General features: G+C 42.4%; 1 protein-coding gene across 5 annotated transcripts in view; it reads right to left on the reverse strand.

Annotated features, from left to right (window-relative positions):
• The window catches only part of LOC117497264 (transcription factor SOX-6-like), a 119,751-nt gene that overhangs the window by 36,042 nt on the left and 68,134 nt on the right, over nucleotides 1–15,575 (reverse strand). For 4 of the 5 annotated variants that reach the window (XM_034149184.1, XM_034149185.1, XM_034149186.1 and 1 more), the window contains 3 exons: nucleotides 13,134–13,306; nucleotides 10,560–10,628; nucleotides 9,996–10,031 (listed from right to left, as the gene is read on the reverse strand). In XM_034149184.1, coding sequence (XP_034005075.1) covers nucleotides 9,996–10,031; nucleotides 10,560–10,628; nucleotides 13,134–13,306 — 278 coding nt within the window. The remainder of the gene's footprint in view (nucleotides 1–9,995; nucleotides 10,032–10,559; nucleotides 10,629–13,133; nucleotides 13,307–15,575) is intronic. The other variant, XM_034149189.1, reaches the window with a different exon arrangement.

Raw genomic sequence — 15,575 nt, forward strand, 5'->3', positions numbered from 1 at the left:
CCACCTTAACATTACGTCCACACAGCAACGTTAAAAAAATCTTCCAACGCTTCTGCCCATTCACTTTGAATAGGGTGACGTCACTTTGTCTCACTTTTCGCCGAACTGCATTGTGGGAAGCAGAGCGGAGCTTTCCAGGCATCTCAGGCTTCAAAAGTTGAGCAATGTTCAACTTTTGAAGCTTCTGAAGCTTTCAGTGGAAGCAATCAAATCATATGCCAGTACAAGCTCTAGCCAATCAAACCGCTGCTTGTGTCTCAGGGGCGGGAGATTCATGTGATTGGTTGTTGGTCGAGCTTCAGACACGCCCGCCGGCAAGCTTTTTCCAAAGCCGCTGTGTGGACGGGCCGTTACACACACACAACAGCTCCTACACAAATGCTGAAAACAGGTCGAATACACTAAAATACATACCGGAAAAAAATGTGAGGAAAATGGCAAGATGGAAAGGATAGATAGATATATAGATAGATGGATAGATATAGATAGATGGATAGATGGATGGATGGATGATGGATGGATGGATGGATGGATGGATGGATGGATGGATGGATGGATCGATAGATATAGATAGATAGATAGATAGATAGATAGATAGATCAGATAGATCGATAGATAGATCGCTACTCGTCGCTCGCTCGCTCGCGCTCGCTCGCTCGCTCGCTCGCTCGCTCGCTCGCTCGCTCGCTCTGCTCTCGCTCGCTAGCTCGCTCTCGCTAGCTCGCTCCTCGACTGGAATCGCTGGCTGGATGGCTGGACTCGATGCTAGACTATAACAAGAAATAACCAGTCCCAAAATATTTCTGAAATAAAAGATGGAGGATGAAAGAATGCAAAAGACTTGAAGGTAAAAAAGAGAAAAGAAAAGAATTAAAGGAAAAGCACGGAAGAAAGAAAGACTATTTAAATAATACAAAAGGGAAAACATTGAATAGACGTAAAAACTGACTGATAAGGAAAAATGTACAGTATTGCCAAGATTCGTGAAAACTGCTGACAAAAAACCAAACTCTTAAGCAGGGTTAAAGAGCAGACACCAAACAACAAATAAAGACTCACACTATTGAGAGACAAGTGTAAAACTGAGAAACAAAATGCCTTTAAAACAACAGAGAGGCTAAGAGCTGCCTTTCATGTCAGCTTGAAAGACTTACAAAATCTGTGGGTTCGACTGAATTAAGGCGCTGAGGGCTTGAAGTGAGGAGAGCATATCAAAGATGAGCCTGCGGGAATCTATTAGAGCTCGCTTTGCTCGACTACTGGACTCTCTCATCTCTGCCTTTATCTCAAACTTGTTTTATTTTTCCTGTCTTGTAAAATAGTTTGTCTCTTTCTCCCTCACGTCTCTCGTCTTTCTCTTTGTGTGTCTGTCCTTCTCTGCTTCCTTTTTCTAGCTCGTTAGATTCCTTTTCCTGAACGACTGGCATCTTTTTTTTCCACATTTTCACACACACACATGTTAAAGGCATTCAAACTGAAATGCAAATTAGTTTTTAGAAATCATTTGAAACCTTAGCTTTCATATTTTACATTCTCGCAAGAAATTAAAATTCTCAGGGAGGTCATTATTAAAAGAAAATTAAGAAATGCATTCATGCTGCAATTTGCTGTATCTAATTCATTTGTGGAATAGTTACAGAGAAATAAAAAATGTGCCAATTATTATGATTCCAAATGTCTAACTTGTATTCGTGTTTTTATTCTCTCTTTCAGATACTTCTCTGTTTCTTATTTTGAGAATAATTCAGACAAATGTATGTTCCTTAAAGGTGGGGTAGGTAATTTTGGAGAAACCGGCTCGAGTGCGCTAGAATTTGAAAATACACAGCTGGAAAAAATCTGCCACTTCCTCACAGAGCCCCTCCTCCAACACACACGAATGCGCACATGACCAATGAGGGCACGAGATAAGTTTGTGCACAGATGGAAGGCTGACAGGCAGGTAGGCCATCCAGTTATTTTAGCCGGGCCGGCTCAGATGATTGGTCGTGCTTTTTACAGTACTACGGCTTCCACAGATGACATTTTTGTATGGATTTTTTGTCAAAGCACTTAAGATATTCATTGCTATCAGGATGTTAAGAGCATTCCATGGAATATAACAAAAAGTGTATCTCGAGCCGGTTTCTCAAACTTACCTACCCCACCTTTAAGTCTCTCATCCTTTCTTAATATTTGCTTTTTGTCTCTCCTTTTTCCTCTATGCTATTTTTGCGATTTACTGTAGCTTAAACTTTTCCTCCATTTTGTTTCCTATTCCATTTATTTTTTAGACCTGTTCAGATTCATCCTCTCTTTTATTCTTCTGTCTTCTATCAATTTTCCGCTGATGACATTATCTTGGCTTCTCTCATATACTTTTTTTTATCATCCATTTCCTTTTTCTTATTCTGTCTTAATCCTTTCTTCCCTTTTTACATCACAATCTTCCTCCATTATTCATATTTCTTCTTCTCAATTGCTATTTTACTCTTTCAAAGACCACGCTTGTTAACACCTTTCTTTTACTCTCAGCTTCCCTCAATGCCATCCACCTCCATTCATCTTCTTTACAACCAATTCATTAACCATGCTGACCCCCTCCCGCTGCCGTCGTGGGACAGTTCATCAGTGGAGCCTAAATATACATAATCAGCATGTTGTGTGGTTACGGTATACTTCTTCTACGGCATTTGTGCTGCAGCCTGGGTAACATGCCGGCTTGAATTAGACGACCGTCCTGTGGGATGTGTATGGAGTGAGTGAGTGAGTGTGTGAGGGAGTGAGGGTTTGTGGTAGGGAGGTTCAAAGAGCATGACTAAATAGAGAGAGATGAATAGTAACATCTTTGACTTGCATGTGTTTGTTAAAGCGATGAAAAGTTTAGTCAATCAATGAGAAAATCTAAAGAAACATGAAGAAATCAATTAATGCATTTATCGAGTTGGGAGCATTTGCTGGTTCGAGCTTGGAAAATGTGACAATTAACAGCTTTTTTTGTGTTTTAAATAATTGGTAATTGCGTATGTGTGTGTATCCGAAAGTTCTTATCTTGCAACTTAATGAGGACCGATATTTTTTTTCGACCTCATGGGGACAGGACATTTTGGGATATATTGTTTGATCTCCACTTATTAAAAGTGCTGTTTGAGGCTCAAGACTTCCAGTGTCAAGGTTAGAATCAGGGCTGTGTGTGAATGTGTGTGTGTGTGTGATCACAAACAGAGCATCTGACATCTGTATTTCCCACAGTGAGCATTGTTCGACAAGCGTGCAGTTACATGTGTTCATCACCTGACCGGTTCTTCAGACAGACTTGTTTAGGTCACACTCCAAAAAGGCCTGATAACTTGGGAGGCCCCCATCACACACACACACACACACACACACACACACACACACACACACACACACACACACACACACACACACACACACACACACACACACACACACAACACACAACACACACACACTCACACACACACACACACACACACACACACACACACACACACGCACAAACATTGGAAGTTCAGGGTACTTTTCCCACACACACACACACACACACACCACACACACACACACACACACACACACACACACACCACACACACACACACACACACAGGCACACACACACACACACACACACACACACACCCACACACACACACACACAGCACACACACACACACACACACCACAACACACACACACAAGCTGTCTGACGTCTTGTGACACGGAGAAAAGGGGAATGAAGAGAGAATAAAAACTAGTCTGTCTGTCCGAATGGGCAAAAAAAAAGAACAAGAAGAGAGGACTGAGGGGGGGGGGGGGTTATAGAGTGGGACAAAATGCTCCCATTCATTGTATTCCTTTGGGAACACTGGGACGGACTGGGGCTGCTTCACTAGCGCAAACACACAAAGATCTTCTTTTACCGAGGGGAGGGTGGTTGAGGGGGGGGGGGGGGGGTGGTCGCTGGATGAATGGACTGGGGAAGGTGGTGTTTGGGGGGGGCCCCGCTCTGCACAGCCCCTAAGAAAACACAAGGCCCCCCTTCCTCTAACTGCCCACCAGACACATGGACATACACACCTAGGCACAAGGAACATGTGTACACGCGCAGACACACACACACACACACACACACACACACACACACACACACACACACACACACACACACACACACACACACACTCAGAATTAATGGTCCTCTTGTGTACGGGCTGCAGGGTTAGGGGGCAATGAGTATGAATGTGGTGTGTCTGTATGTTGATGTGTTTGAGGGGGGGGGGGGGGAAAGAAAGAAAGGTAGTCGTCTGGTTGTGTATTTGGCGGGTCTGCACATGTGACAATGCATACAGGTAAATAATGTTTTGTTAGCCTCAAATGAAAAAAAGGTTAACAGCAATATGTGTATGTCATTATGGTGACTTGTTCCAACAATATTATATAAATCCTACAATTTAAATGTAACTTACAACTTCTGCAAGGTCAAAAATGCTATGGTTCAAGTTACACTTCGCTAAATGATAAATGACCCATGGAAGCACAACGGGCAAAACGTATGCCAACAAAATCTGACTGGCTCGTCTACATTTTTCTGATCAATTCTCTCTTGTTTTTTTTCAAACAACTGCATACTTTCTTCTACAGAATGTATTGAAAGCCAGTCAAACACTAAGCAATATCATAGTGTATGATATAAGGGCTGATTAGTAAAATGATAAAGCAGAGTGTGTACATATCTGACAGTAAACGAATGTTGTAGCACTTAAACAAGGCAAGCATGACCTATAGCTTAAGATGAGTTACTTTAAACAAGTATAAAAGCAACTAAAGCACAATGTTAGCCTAAGCAACTTAATAAGCAAATGGTAAACCATGAAAAAGTTATATTAGTTTGTTTTAGTTCTTCCTAAGCAGTCGGACTTTAATGCCACTTTAAGATCAAAATAATGTCTACCTACAAATAATTAAACTGTCCTTTCACCGTCTTGCTAAACCCATGGGAGCACGATAAAGATGCTACAGGCAATTTTAATTGAAGCACACAGAATTACAGTATGCTTATAGCATCTTTCTATAGGCTAACACACAGGTTAATACACTAAAATGAGGGTAATTGTAGAGTCAAGAGTTAGCCATTCTCCATAGCTGGTGAGTCCAATCGACGTTATGAGCCTTCCATGGCTTTCCGAGTCATTGTGTCTGAAGCTGTATGTGCTGACGTAGGAGCTGCTGTCTATCTAACGACCATTTGCCTGCTCCATTAGCTCTTATGCATGTGTATGTGTGTGTGGTGATTATTGTGTTTGTGTCTCAAACGCAGGTTTAGCAACCCCAACCATTCAGAGCCTCACCTAACGTCAGCGCTTTACTGACAAGAAAAAAGATCCAAGCTTTTTTCTAACAGGATGAAACAACACATTTACAGAGAGGATGATAATGTAATCTAGTGTAAGACTTTTGACTTTTTGAGAATATCATAAGTGAACATCGGATTTTCTTGACTATAAAAGAGCTCATTTGAACCTGGTTAAAGGTGGGGTAGGTAAGTTTGAGAAACCGGCTCGAGATACACTTTTTGTTATATTCCATGGAATGCTCTTACATCCCGATAGCAATGAATATCTTAAGTGCTTTGACAAAAAATCCATAAAAAAATGTAATCTGTGGAAGCCGTAGTACTGTGAAAAGCACGACCAATCATCTGAGCCGGCCCGGCTAAAATAACTGGATGGCCTACCTGCCTGTCAGCCTTCCATCTGTGCACAAACTTATCTCGTGCCCTCATTGGTCATGTGCGCGTTCGTGTGTGTTGGAGGAGGGGCTCTGTAAGGAAGTGGCAGATTTTTTCCGGCTGTGTATTTTCAAATTCTAGCGTACTCAAGCTGGTTTCTCCAAAATTACCCACCCCACCTTTAAGCTTCCAAAGCACTGCCATATATGTCTCAAAGCACCCAGTATGACTGTTAGTCAAAACCACATATTTAAGTTAACTACTCACAGCGTAAACACCACAACAGAAGGCTAATGGTGTTTCAACAGAGGGCAGCACACTGTTATTGTTGACTGTATCATTCACAGGAGAACACAAGATCACATTGAAAAAACAATCAGAAACAACAAGCAACTCAAAATAGAGAAGAGGAGGAGACAGAGGAGTTATATATGAGGAACAGAGGGAGGGAGGAGGGAGGAGGAGTGTGGCTTTGCAGTCATTAATTAGCCGTTAGCTCGGGCCCGCAGCGGTGCGGTAGGGCCTTTGCCTTTGTGGGCCCGAAGGAAATGGGCCACATATGAGAGCCATTATAGGGAACTGACTTAACAAAGACACATGCCTGTCAGCCACCGGCTGGCTGGGCCGCTCTGGCCTACGACACACAAAGGGCCCACCACCACCACTGTGTGTGTGTGTGGTGTGTGTGTGTGTGTGTGTTGTGTTGTGTGGTGTGTGTGTGTGTGTGGTGTGTGTGTGTGTGGTGTGTGTGTGTGGTTGTGTGTGTGTGTGTGTGTTGGTGCCCATAGTTGTGTTTTAGCATGTGTATGTGCAAAGGGAATATATATGACCATGTGTGCACAGTTGCAATAACCGCCGTCTCTTCTGTAAGTTTATATCAGATGCCTGTTTTATGTGTGTGTGTGTGTGTGGGTGTGTGTGGTGTGTGTGTGTGTGTGTGTGTGTGTGTGTGTGTGTGTGTGTGTGTGTGTGTGTGTATGTGTGTCTGTTTGAGCTTGGGAGAAGTGGAAAGTAACTAAGTACATTTACTCAAGTACTGTACTTAAGTACACATTCGGAGATACTCAGACTTTACTTGAGTATTTTCCTTCTGTGCCACTTTACACTTCTACTCCACTCCAATTTAAGGGGACTATTACTTACTCCATTTACTTTAAAGCTTGAGTTTCTTATAGATTCATATTTTTACACACAAAGTATGAAGAACTTTTAAGATATGATGATTTAAATTAGATCAAACCGTATTGCACCCAAGTAATTACGGGATTTGCTGTTTTCCTCTCTCTCTCTTCTCTCTCCCTCTCTCATCTCTCTCTCATCTCTCTCTCTCCTCCCTCCTCTCTCTCTTTCTCTATATCTATATGTATATTATCTTTATTTTTATGATTAGTTTTACTTTACTCTAAGTACATCTTCCTGATCATACTTCAATACTTTTACGTAACCACCATTCTCAATATCTTGACTTTTAATGGAGTATTTTTACAGGGTGTCAGTACTTTTACTTTAGTTAAGGATCTTCTTCCACCACTGGAGATTGCATACATGTTTGTACTTTCTGTATTAACATCAGCTGTTTTTCTTTATGTGTCTGTGTGTTGCCTGTGTATGTGTGTTGCCTGTGTCTGTGTGTTGCCTGTGTCTGTGTGTTGCCTGTGTCTGTGTGTTGCCTGTGTATGTGTGTTGCATGTGTCTGTGTGTTGCCTGTGTCTGTGTGTTGCCTGTGTCTGTGTGTTGCATGTGTCTGTGTGTTGCCTGTGTCTGTGTGTTGCCTGTGTTTATGTGTTGCCTGTGTCTGTGTGTTGCCTGTGTCTGTGTGTTGCCTGTGTCTGTGTGTTGCATGTGTCTGTGTGTTGCCTGTGTCTGTGTGTTGCCTGTGTTTGTGTGTTGCCTGTGTCTGTGTGTTGCCTGTGTCTGTGTGTTGCCTGTGTCTGTGTGTTGCATGTGTCTGTGTGTTGCCTGTGTTTATGTGTTGCCTGTGTCCGTGTTGCATGTGTCGTGGTGTGCCCTGTGTCTGTGTGTTGGCCCCGTGTCTGGTGTGTTTTGCCTGTGTCTGTGTGTTGCCTGTGTCTTGTGTGGGTCATGTGTCTGTTGTGGTTGCCTGATGTTTGTGTGTTGGCCTGTGGTCCTGTGGTGTTGCATGTGTCTGTGGTGTTGCCTGTGTCTGTGTGTGTAACCATATCTATCAGAAAATGGGGCCATCGGAAGCGGTTTTTTAACCCGTGGAACATCCCCCGCTGGGCTCTCACACCATTTAAAAAACCACATGGACAGGAAACCTGGGGTCACTTTGAACTACACTGCGCGCCCCCCCCCCACCCCCCCCCCTCATTACACACATTGCACCACTCATCGACAAACACACGGACACCAGCCAGGGACAAAACAAAAAGAACGAAACGCGACAGACAGAATGGAAAAACAGCTCCTACTGGGATTGTCATTGTCTCCATTCATAAATCAGATCCAGATAAGACTCAGTTCATTGCCGAACTATAAAACTTTCAAAATGTCTGATAATGAAAGCATTAAATTAATGCTAATTAATCACTGAAGCTCGGTTAACTGTTTTCATGATGCAACAGCTGGCACATCAGGGGGTTGCAACGCTTCCACTTTTCTAGCAGAGAAACTTTCTTATTTTTTTCCATCTGGACAACATGTTGTGTTTTAAATTAAGATATGAAAAACATGCTGCACTTCATAAAAAGGGGGCTTTTACCAGACTGAGGCCTATTCTCTTTTAGCTGAAAACAGTAGCATTTGGTCAGCTCCTCGGAGTATTGGCCTGAGAGGAGCTCAGGTCTGGATTTGATAAGTGGAAACAGACCGGTGCAGCGCTGCCTGTGTGTTTAAAGCCAATACACATCCGACACAGCGTAAACAGCCCGTACTCCAGTGACTAAGCCCTGGAGCTTAGCCATAATAATGCTAACCCTCTGTACAGTAGATAGACCATATGCTCCTTGCTAAGCTGGGTTTGTTCACCAAGAAATTCCATTGTTTTAAAAATAGCCATTGCAACACACCCAACTGTTATTTAACAGCTTTACAAGGAAACTAATTTGCCTCCGTGCAATAAATAAAGTAATTCTGGAATTGTATAATGTAATTCAACGAGGAAAGTAACTGTGAAACATGAGCTAGAGAGGGAAAGGTGTCACCTGGATTTAAAGCAGATACTTCTGAAGCTCTACATGATAACACGCTGCTCTCAAGAGCTATTTCCTGCGTGTCCCTTCATCCTCAAAACCAAACATGACACAGTATCCGTGCTTCACAGCGTGGAAGAGGATCCGAGTAAGAGCTACTTTTTTTATGGTCTTGCTCTCCCCCGGGGCTCAGAGGGGCTAATGAAGTCCGATCCGAGCTTTATTAAGATCTAGAGGTGGGGCCTCGTAATAAAAAAGGCAGAAGAAGAAGAGGGGGGGAAAACACAAGCTCTCGTTAACTGCATCACACCTCCGGAGCACAGGGAGATCCAACGCTCGGGGCCCATGGGGGGTAAAGGGCTACGAGACTGAAGCCGGCGCAGCGGCAAGTGGATTCAAATAGTCTCACGAGGCGATTTAATTCAGCACCACTTAAAAAAACTTGATAAAACACAAGCTGGCTAACTCCCCACATGGCTATCGTGTAGATTTACCGGCATTTGGCTCACAGCTGGTGGTCATTGCTTGGGGACTGTATGTATGTACTGAATGCATCAGGTGGCACGGTGAAACAGATGTGAGGAGGAAGAAATGGAAACAAACTATGATGTGGGAATAAAACAGGAATCAGTATGCGTAGGTCCAGGATACATACATACAGTTTCTCCTTTTCTTAACCAGCGTATATTGTTATTTTTTAGCGTGTCATGTATGGGCTCAGTGAGAGGAACATTAAAGGTTCAATTGAAACAGACGGAGAGAGGAAACACATGTTGATAAATAGACATCTAGAGTACGAGAAGGAGTAGGAGGAAGCCTGAAGGATGCTGGGATATCGATCGCTGACTGATCAATGCCGCTGTAAATGATCCGGCCATAACCAGGGCAATTACTGGGTCGTCGTTTCTGTGTGTGTGTGTGTGCGTGTGCGCGTGTGCGTGTGCGTGTGCGTGTGCGTGCGTGCGTGCGTGAGTGCGCGTGCGTGTGTGCGTGTGCGTGTGTGTGTGTGCGTGCGCATGTGTGTGTGTGTGTGTGTGTGTGTGTGTGTGTGTGTGTGTGTGTGTGTGTGTGTGTGTGTGTGTGTGTGTGTGTGTGCATGCCTTTGTATTTACTGTATATGCAAGGCTGGTGAGTTGTAGCTGTCGTACCTGTCAATAGCGGGCAAAAAATAAAAGGACAAAGGTCACGACCTCTCACGATATTGTTGTTTTCTAATCACACTCAATAATAATGGAGAAAGAGGAAAACTGAGGCAATCCAGACGGAGGACAAAAGACAAAACATCAGCAGCGTCCTCTCAGAGATGGACACAACAAAGAAGAGACAAGGGGAGTCTGCAGTCTCTTGCACTTTATATGTCGTTGCTGCCAGGTGGTAAATACTTGTGTGTGCTGCTCCTGCTCTTTTCGCATATCATGTATTTATTTGTGCTATGTTTATAAATGTCATGTTCTTATATGTTGTATGGAAATGAGCTCAAAGCTAAAATACACTTGAAGCATTATTTGTCTAAAGTGTTCATTAATGTGCATTGTCCCTGTTCAAATAAACGATGAAATGAAAATGAAATGAAATGCAGAGGGCAAGAGTCAACTTAGAAATGTGAGGAATGAATGAAAGAAGAGTGTGTTTGTGAGTGTGATTGAGAGTTTGTGAGTGTGTGTGTGCCTACTAACCTGGATCTGTTGTTGGAGAATGTTTATCTTGTGCTGCTGCTGCAGGAGCTGCTGCTGTTGTCTGGCAATCTGCACAAAGAGATAGAGAATATTAACAAAACAATCATGCCTTACACAATTCTGAGAAGATGCATAGCAAGTAAATGGACTGTACTTATATAGCGCTTTATCCAGTCTTGAAGACCCCTCAAAGCGCTTTACATACTACATGTCATTCACCCATTCATACAGAGCAGTGTACCTTACTCTAGGACCTAACATTCACACACCGTTGGCCATCGGGAGCAACTCAGGGTTAAGTATCTTGCCCAAGGATACATCGACATGTTGACTGCATGGGCTGGGATCGAACCCACTACCTTCTGGTTGAAAGACGACCGCACTCCCTCGCAGCCACAGTCCCCCAAGTAGTTGTGTTGTGTCAAACTCCTTCATTTTTCTTTCAATGGGATTAAATCTGTTTTACTATAACAATAATACAAACATCTGCTAGAAAATCGGATTATTGGAAGAAAGGGGGCATGAGCACAGAACTAATGACCCCATTGAATATTTTACAGGCTTGCCACACATGTGACAAAGAGGGGTTTTACAGGATGAAATCCAGATGAAAAGATACTATCGGAAACCGAGGACCTGTTGTCAATCAGTCTGTTATTTTTTATATTCTGTTATTAAATTATAGACGGACTGTAACACCACTGTTTCTTTCTGTTAATATCAAAATAAAAACCTGCTTTACAAACTCCTTCTTTTTTTGTATTTGTATCCTTAATTATCTACTCAAAGTGATTATTTCACTGCCTACAATTGATTATGTTGAACATCATTGAAAAATCGTACGATCCCACCAAAGAAATGACGCCCCTTGGTCAAACACAGAAACCAAAAGCACAGACATACATGCTTTATTGAGAAGGGAAAAACACTGAAAGATCAGACCGATGTGGTGCAGCACCATAATAGGTTTTTTTAACAGTGTGGAGAGCTTCTCAATAAATCTCTTAAAGGTGGGGGTAGGTAATTTTGGAGAAACCAGCTCGAGATCGCTAGAATTAAAAAATACACAGCCGGAAGAAATCTGCCACTTCCTTACAGAGCCCCTCCTCCAACACACACGATCGCGCACATGACCAATGATTGCACGAGATAAGTTTGTGCACAGATGGAAGGCTGACAAGCAGGTAGGCCATCCAGTTATTTTAGCTGGGCCGGCTCAGATGATTGGTCGTACTTTTTACAGTACCACGGCTTCCACAGATGACATTTTTTTATGGATTTTTTGTCAAAGCACTTCAGATATTCATTGCTATCGGGATGTTAAGAGCATTCCATGGAATATAACAAAAAGTGTATCTCGAGCCGGTTTCTCAAACTTACCTACCCCACCTTTAACTGACAATGAATTGTGAGATTGACATGTTTACTACACCTAGCATGCCTCTAAAACCCCCTATACACCCATCAATGCTCATCAACAGAAGAGGCGATGATTACTTGTTCTTTTGTTTTGCTGTTTTGTCTAATAAAAAAACACCTGAAGTCAAGGACCATGTTATGCAGCTTGGATCGTCCACTCACATGAGGTCAAAACCCTTAAAGGGGCAGCACGTCGGCTTTTTGATCCCGCCCCCTCTGCGCCAGAAAAGTAAAGCAGCTGCCCTTTCTTTTCTTTCTTTTTTACCCGAGAAGTCGTTTAGTATATTTATTCTGAAATGTAATTACAGGCTGCTGAATGGGAGGCGGCGCCCCATTTGCACACATGTCATATTTCATTAAAGGCAGATTTCTCAGGGTTTGTCTGCAGGGCATTATCCTATCAAGTCTCAACAGCCAAATGACTGGCTGATATTGGAATCTGTCTTTCTTTTCACTCTCTCCATCTCCCCCGTTCCTTTGTGAAGCCATGAGAGGTGGAATGTGTTGTGATGGGAGGTGTGGACTAGTCCAAACAGAGCCTGTCGTACGTCGACCTACAGTAACGTGTCGGCATAAAGCGAAAACAAAGAGAGCTCATCTAAACACCTCTTTGCTTCCCTGCTTTCTCTGTCACACGCTTATTATCCTACATCTGACACCTGCAGACACACGCATCAGCATCTGACACTTTTTGATTCCACACACAAACACAAATACACGTAGACACTTTTTTGTCTTAACAACTATTCAAGAAAGTTTTGTCTAATCTCTTTTTTCAAATGTGTGGGTTAATGTATGGGTAACCTGGTGTCGAGCTAAGCTATTAGCATATGCAAACTACATGGATGTCACATGATTGAATAAATAGTAGTAAGACCGTAGACTCACAGGCACTAATTATTCATCCCAGGATGCATTGCACGATTCAAAACTGTTTATCTAACCCCTAAACACATCTAAATCTACTTTGAACATGGATACATCATCATCCATTGTCACTTTATTCACAAAACACTGTTTTTCCAGGATAGATAACAAATCTATTGAAAATGATATGAGCACACCGAACCAAATGCGAGAAAGGTAAGGAACTCAGCTATAATAGGAAGTTTCAAAACGACTTGTTAAGGTTTAAGAAAGACCCCTCCTCCCTACCTGATCCTGCTGCTGTCTGGCCAGCTCCATCTGTTGCCTCTGCTTCTCCAGCTGTGAGGCGGCCATCCTTTTCTGCTCGTCATGGGCGGAGAGGAGCTGCTCCCTCAGACTGATCAGCTGACCGATCATCGTGGAAAGTTGGTGCTCCTTCTCCTCCAGCGACTCAGGCGTGCCTGGAGACAGAGAAAAGGGTTATGATTGAAAAGATGTGGAAATAGGAAAGGTCTGCTGACTCAGGTCATTTGTTTAAAAGCAGAAATACATGACACAGTGTTTAGTTAGTGGTAAAGGATGATTATCGAGGGCCATGTTTAATTCCTTCTGTTACTCATTGATTGGTATTAACACTGCATGAATAGGGTGTTTTATTCTAACTTAGTCAAGGCAAGAAGTCTGGAGGATGCTCGATGCAATACTTGCCATGGATGAACAGTTTTGGATTTTTTGGATTCAAGAAACCAAACCAAAGTAACTTTAACATATGTATCTACAAGCTAAGAACAAAGAAAAACGTTCTTATAATGGGAGCTCAACAGCCGCCACTCCACTTATTCACTTATTACCAACTAAACCCATCTTCAAATCAACCTTAAAACTTAATCCAACTACACACTTTTACATTTTCATGACTGCATCTTGCATCGTTGTGACGTTATTCCAGTGACACAATCTGTCTACAGACGGCCAGAAACATCAACACTTTGCAAACTAATCAAACCTCCTCAGTTCCCGCTACAGAAGGTGTTTCCAGGAGCAAATGTTGACATGATGACACACGCACAGACAAAGGTGAAAACAAAACGAGTGTCGCCGTTATGGCTCGTAACAAATCAAATGTGTTTTCAGAAACTCCCATACCCAAATGATCATAAATCATCTGGCTTGTAGTTACATCTGACTACTTATTATCGTCTGCCTTGTCTCTACATGCCATCAGTGTTTATCACTTAGTGTCTGCACCAAAGAACAATAAAATCACTTTGAGCTAACGTTTGAAAATAAGTAGCTGTCACAGGCTTTTGTCAGGTTTATGGTGTAAACATTCCTGGAAGGCTTTAGTCGGAAAGGAGGGCTAACATTAGAAACCAGACACTATAAAGACACAACAATCACAAAAAACAGGTTTTCACTTTTTCATCAGTATCATTTGACATCACTGTCCCACGTTACATCTTAGTTACATCAAAAATACCAAAAATATACAGAAGATGTTGGAGGGAGAGAGCAGCAAAAACCATTACGCCATCATCAAGGTAAAGGTACTGTGAGAGAAACTCCCACTGAAGAGAACTTTGGGATGTTAGCCCTTGAAGACCATTTACATGCACACAAACCTATAGGTTCAAGGTTCAAGGTTCTTTATTGTCAAACTGACATAGCTACAGAGTAATTATGTTGTTGAAAATCTTATGTCACAGGCTTCTCCAACAATGCAACATAATAACAATACAGATAGCAAGAGCAATACAAAAAGAAAAATAGTTATAAAATAAAGTGATGATGTGGAATAGTGCAGTACGAGTCTATATACAAGTTATTGGAATGATATATATTAGATATTAGATACATATTACTGAGTAGCAGATGAATGTTTTGAAGTTGTTTCAGCAGTTCAATTGTTTAACAGTCTCACTGCCCGCGGGAAGCAACTGTCTCCGAATCTTCTTGTCTTTGCCAGGATGCTGCGGTAACGTCAATATAACACACTACAGGAAAGGGAAACCCCAAAAACAAATGTCCCCTCTGTGGGACGTTTAAAGGTATTCTGATTCTGAAAATAAGGCCCATTTTAAGACTGAAAAAGGGAGGTGACTTTCACTTGCGCTGCAGCTTGTGACTGTAAACACTGTATACACCATGTCCTATTATCTCCGTGTATGTTGCATTTCAAACACATAACATGTTGTTTCTGCAGCTCCAGCAACACACTTCAGCATCAAATGTTTGCACATTGGAAAACTCCTTTTACCTTGAATCCATGTTGAATAAAAGGTTAACATATTTCTTTACCAACAGCCCTCTGAGGAATTCACGTCAACTATAGGCGGCGCGACCCTGCCTGACCCTGAGATACTGCTGCTATACATGTGTGTGTGTGTGTGTGTGTTTGTGTGTGTGCGTGTGTGTGTGTGTGTGTTTGTCTGTAATTATTCTTGTTTAGTGAATACGCTCATGGCCAAAATGTCAACAAGTTGTTGACTTTGTGTGTCAGAGTGTTTTATGTATTCTGTAAATGGGTACAAACACAAGGGTCCATGTGTGTGTGTGTGTGTGTGTGTGTGTGTGTGTGTGTGTGTGTGTGTGTGTGTGTGTGTGTGTATATATGTGTGTGTGTGTATGTGTGTGTGTGTGTGTAAGATAAACTCACTGAAGTTTATCTTGTTTAGAAGTTCTTGCTCCTGTATATGTTTTATTGTGTGTGTGCGTGTGCGTGCGTGCGTG

The sequence above is a fragment of the Trematomus bernacchii genome, unplaced genomic scaffold (genome assembly GCF_902827165.1).
Source record: "Trematomus bernacchii unplaced genomic scaffold, fTreBer1.1, whole genome shotgun sequence".
NCBI classification, from domain to species: Eukaryota; Metazoa; Chordata; class Actinopteri; order Perciformes; family Nototheniidae; genus Trematomus; species Trematomus bernacchii.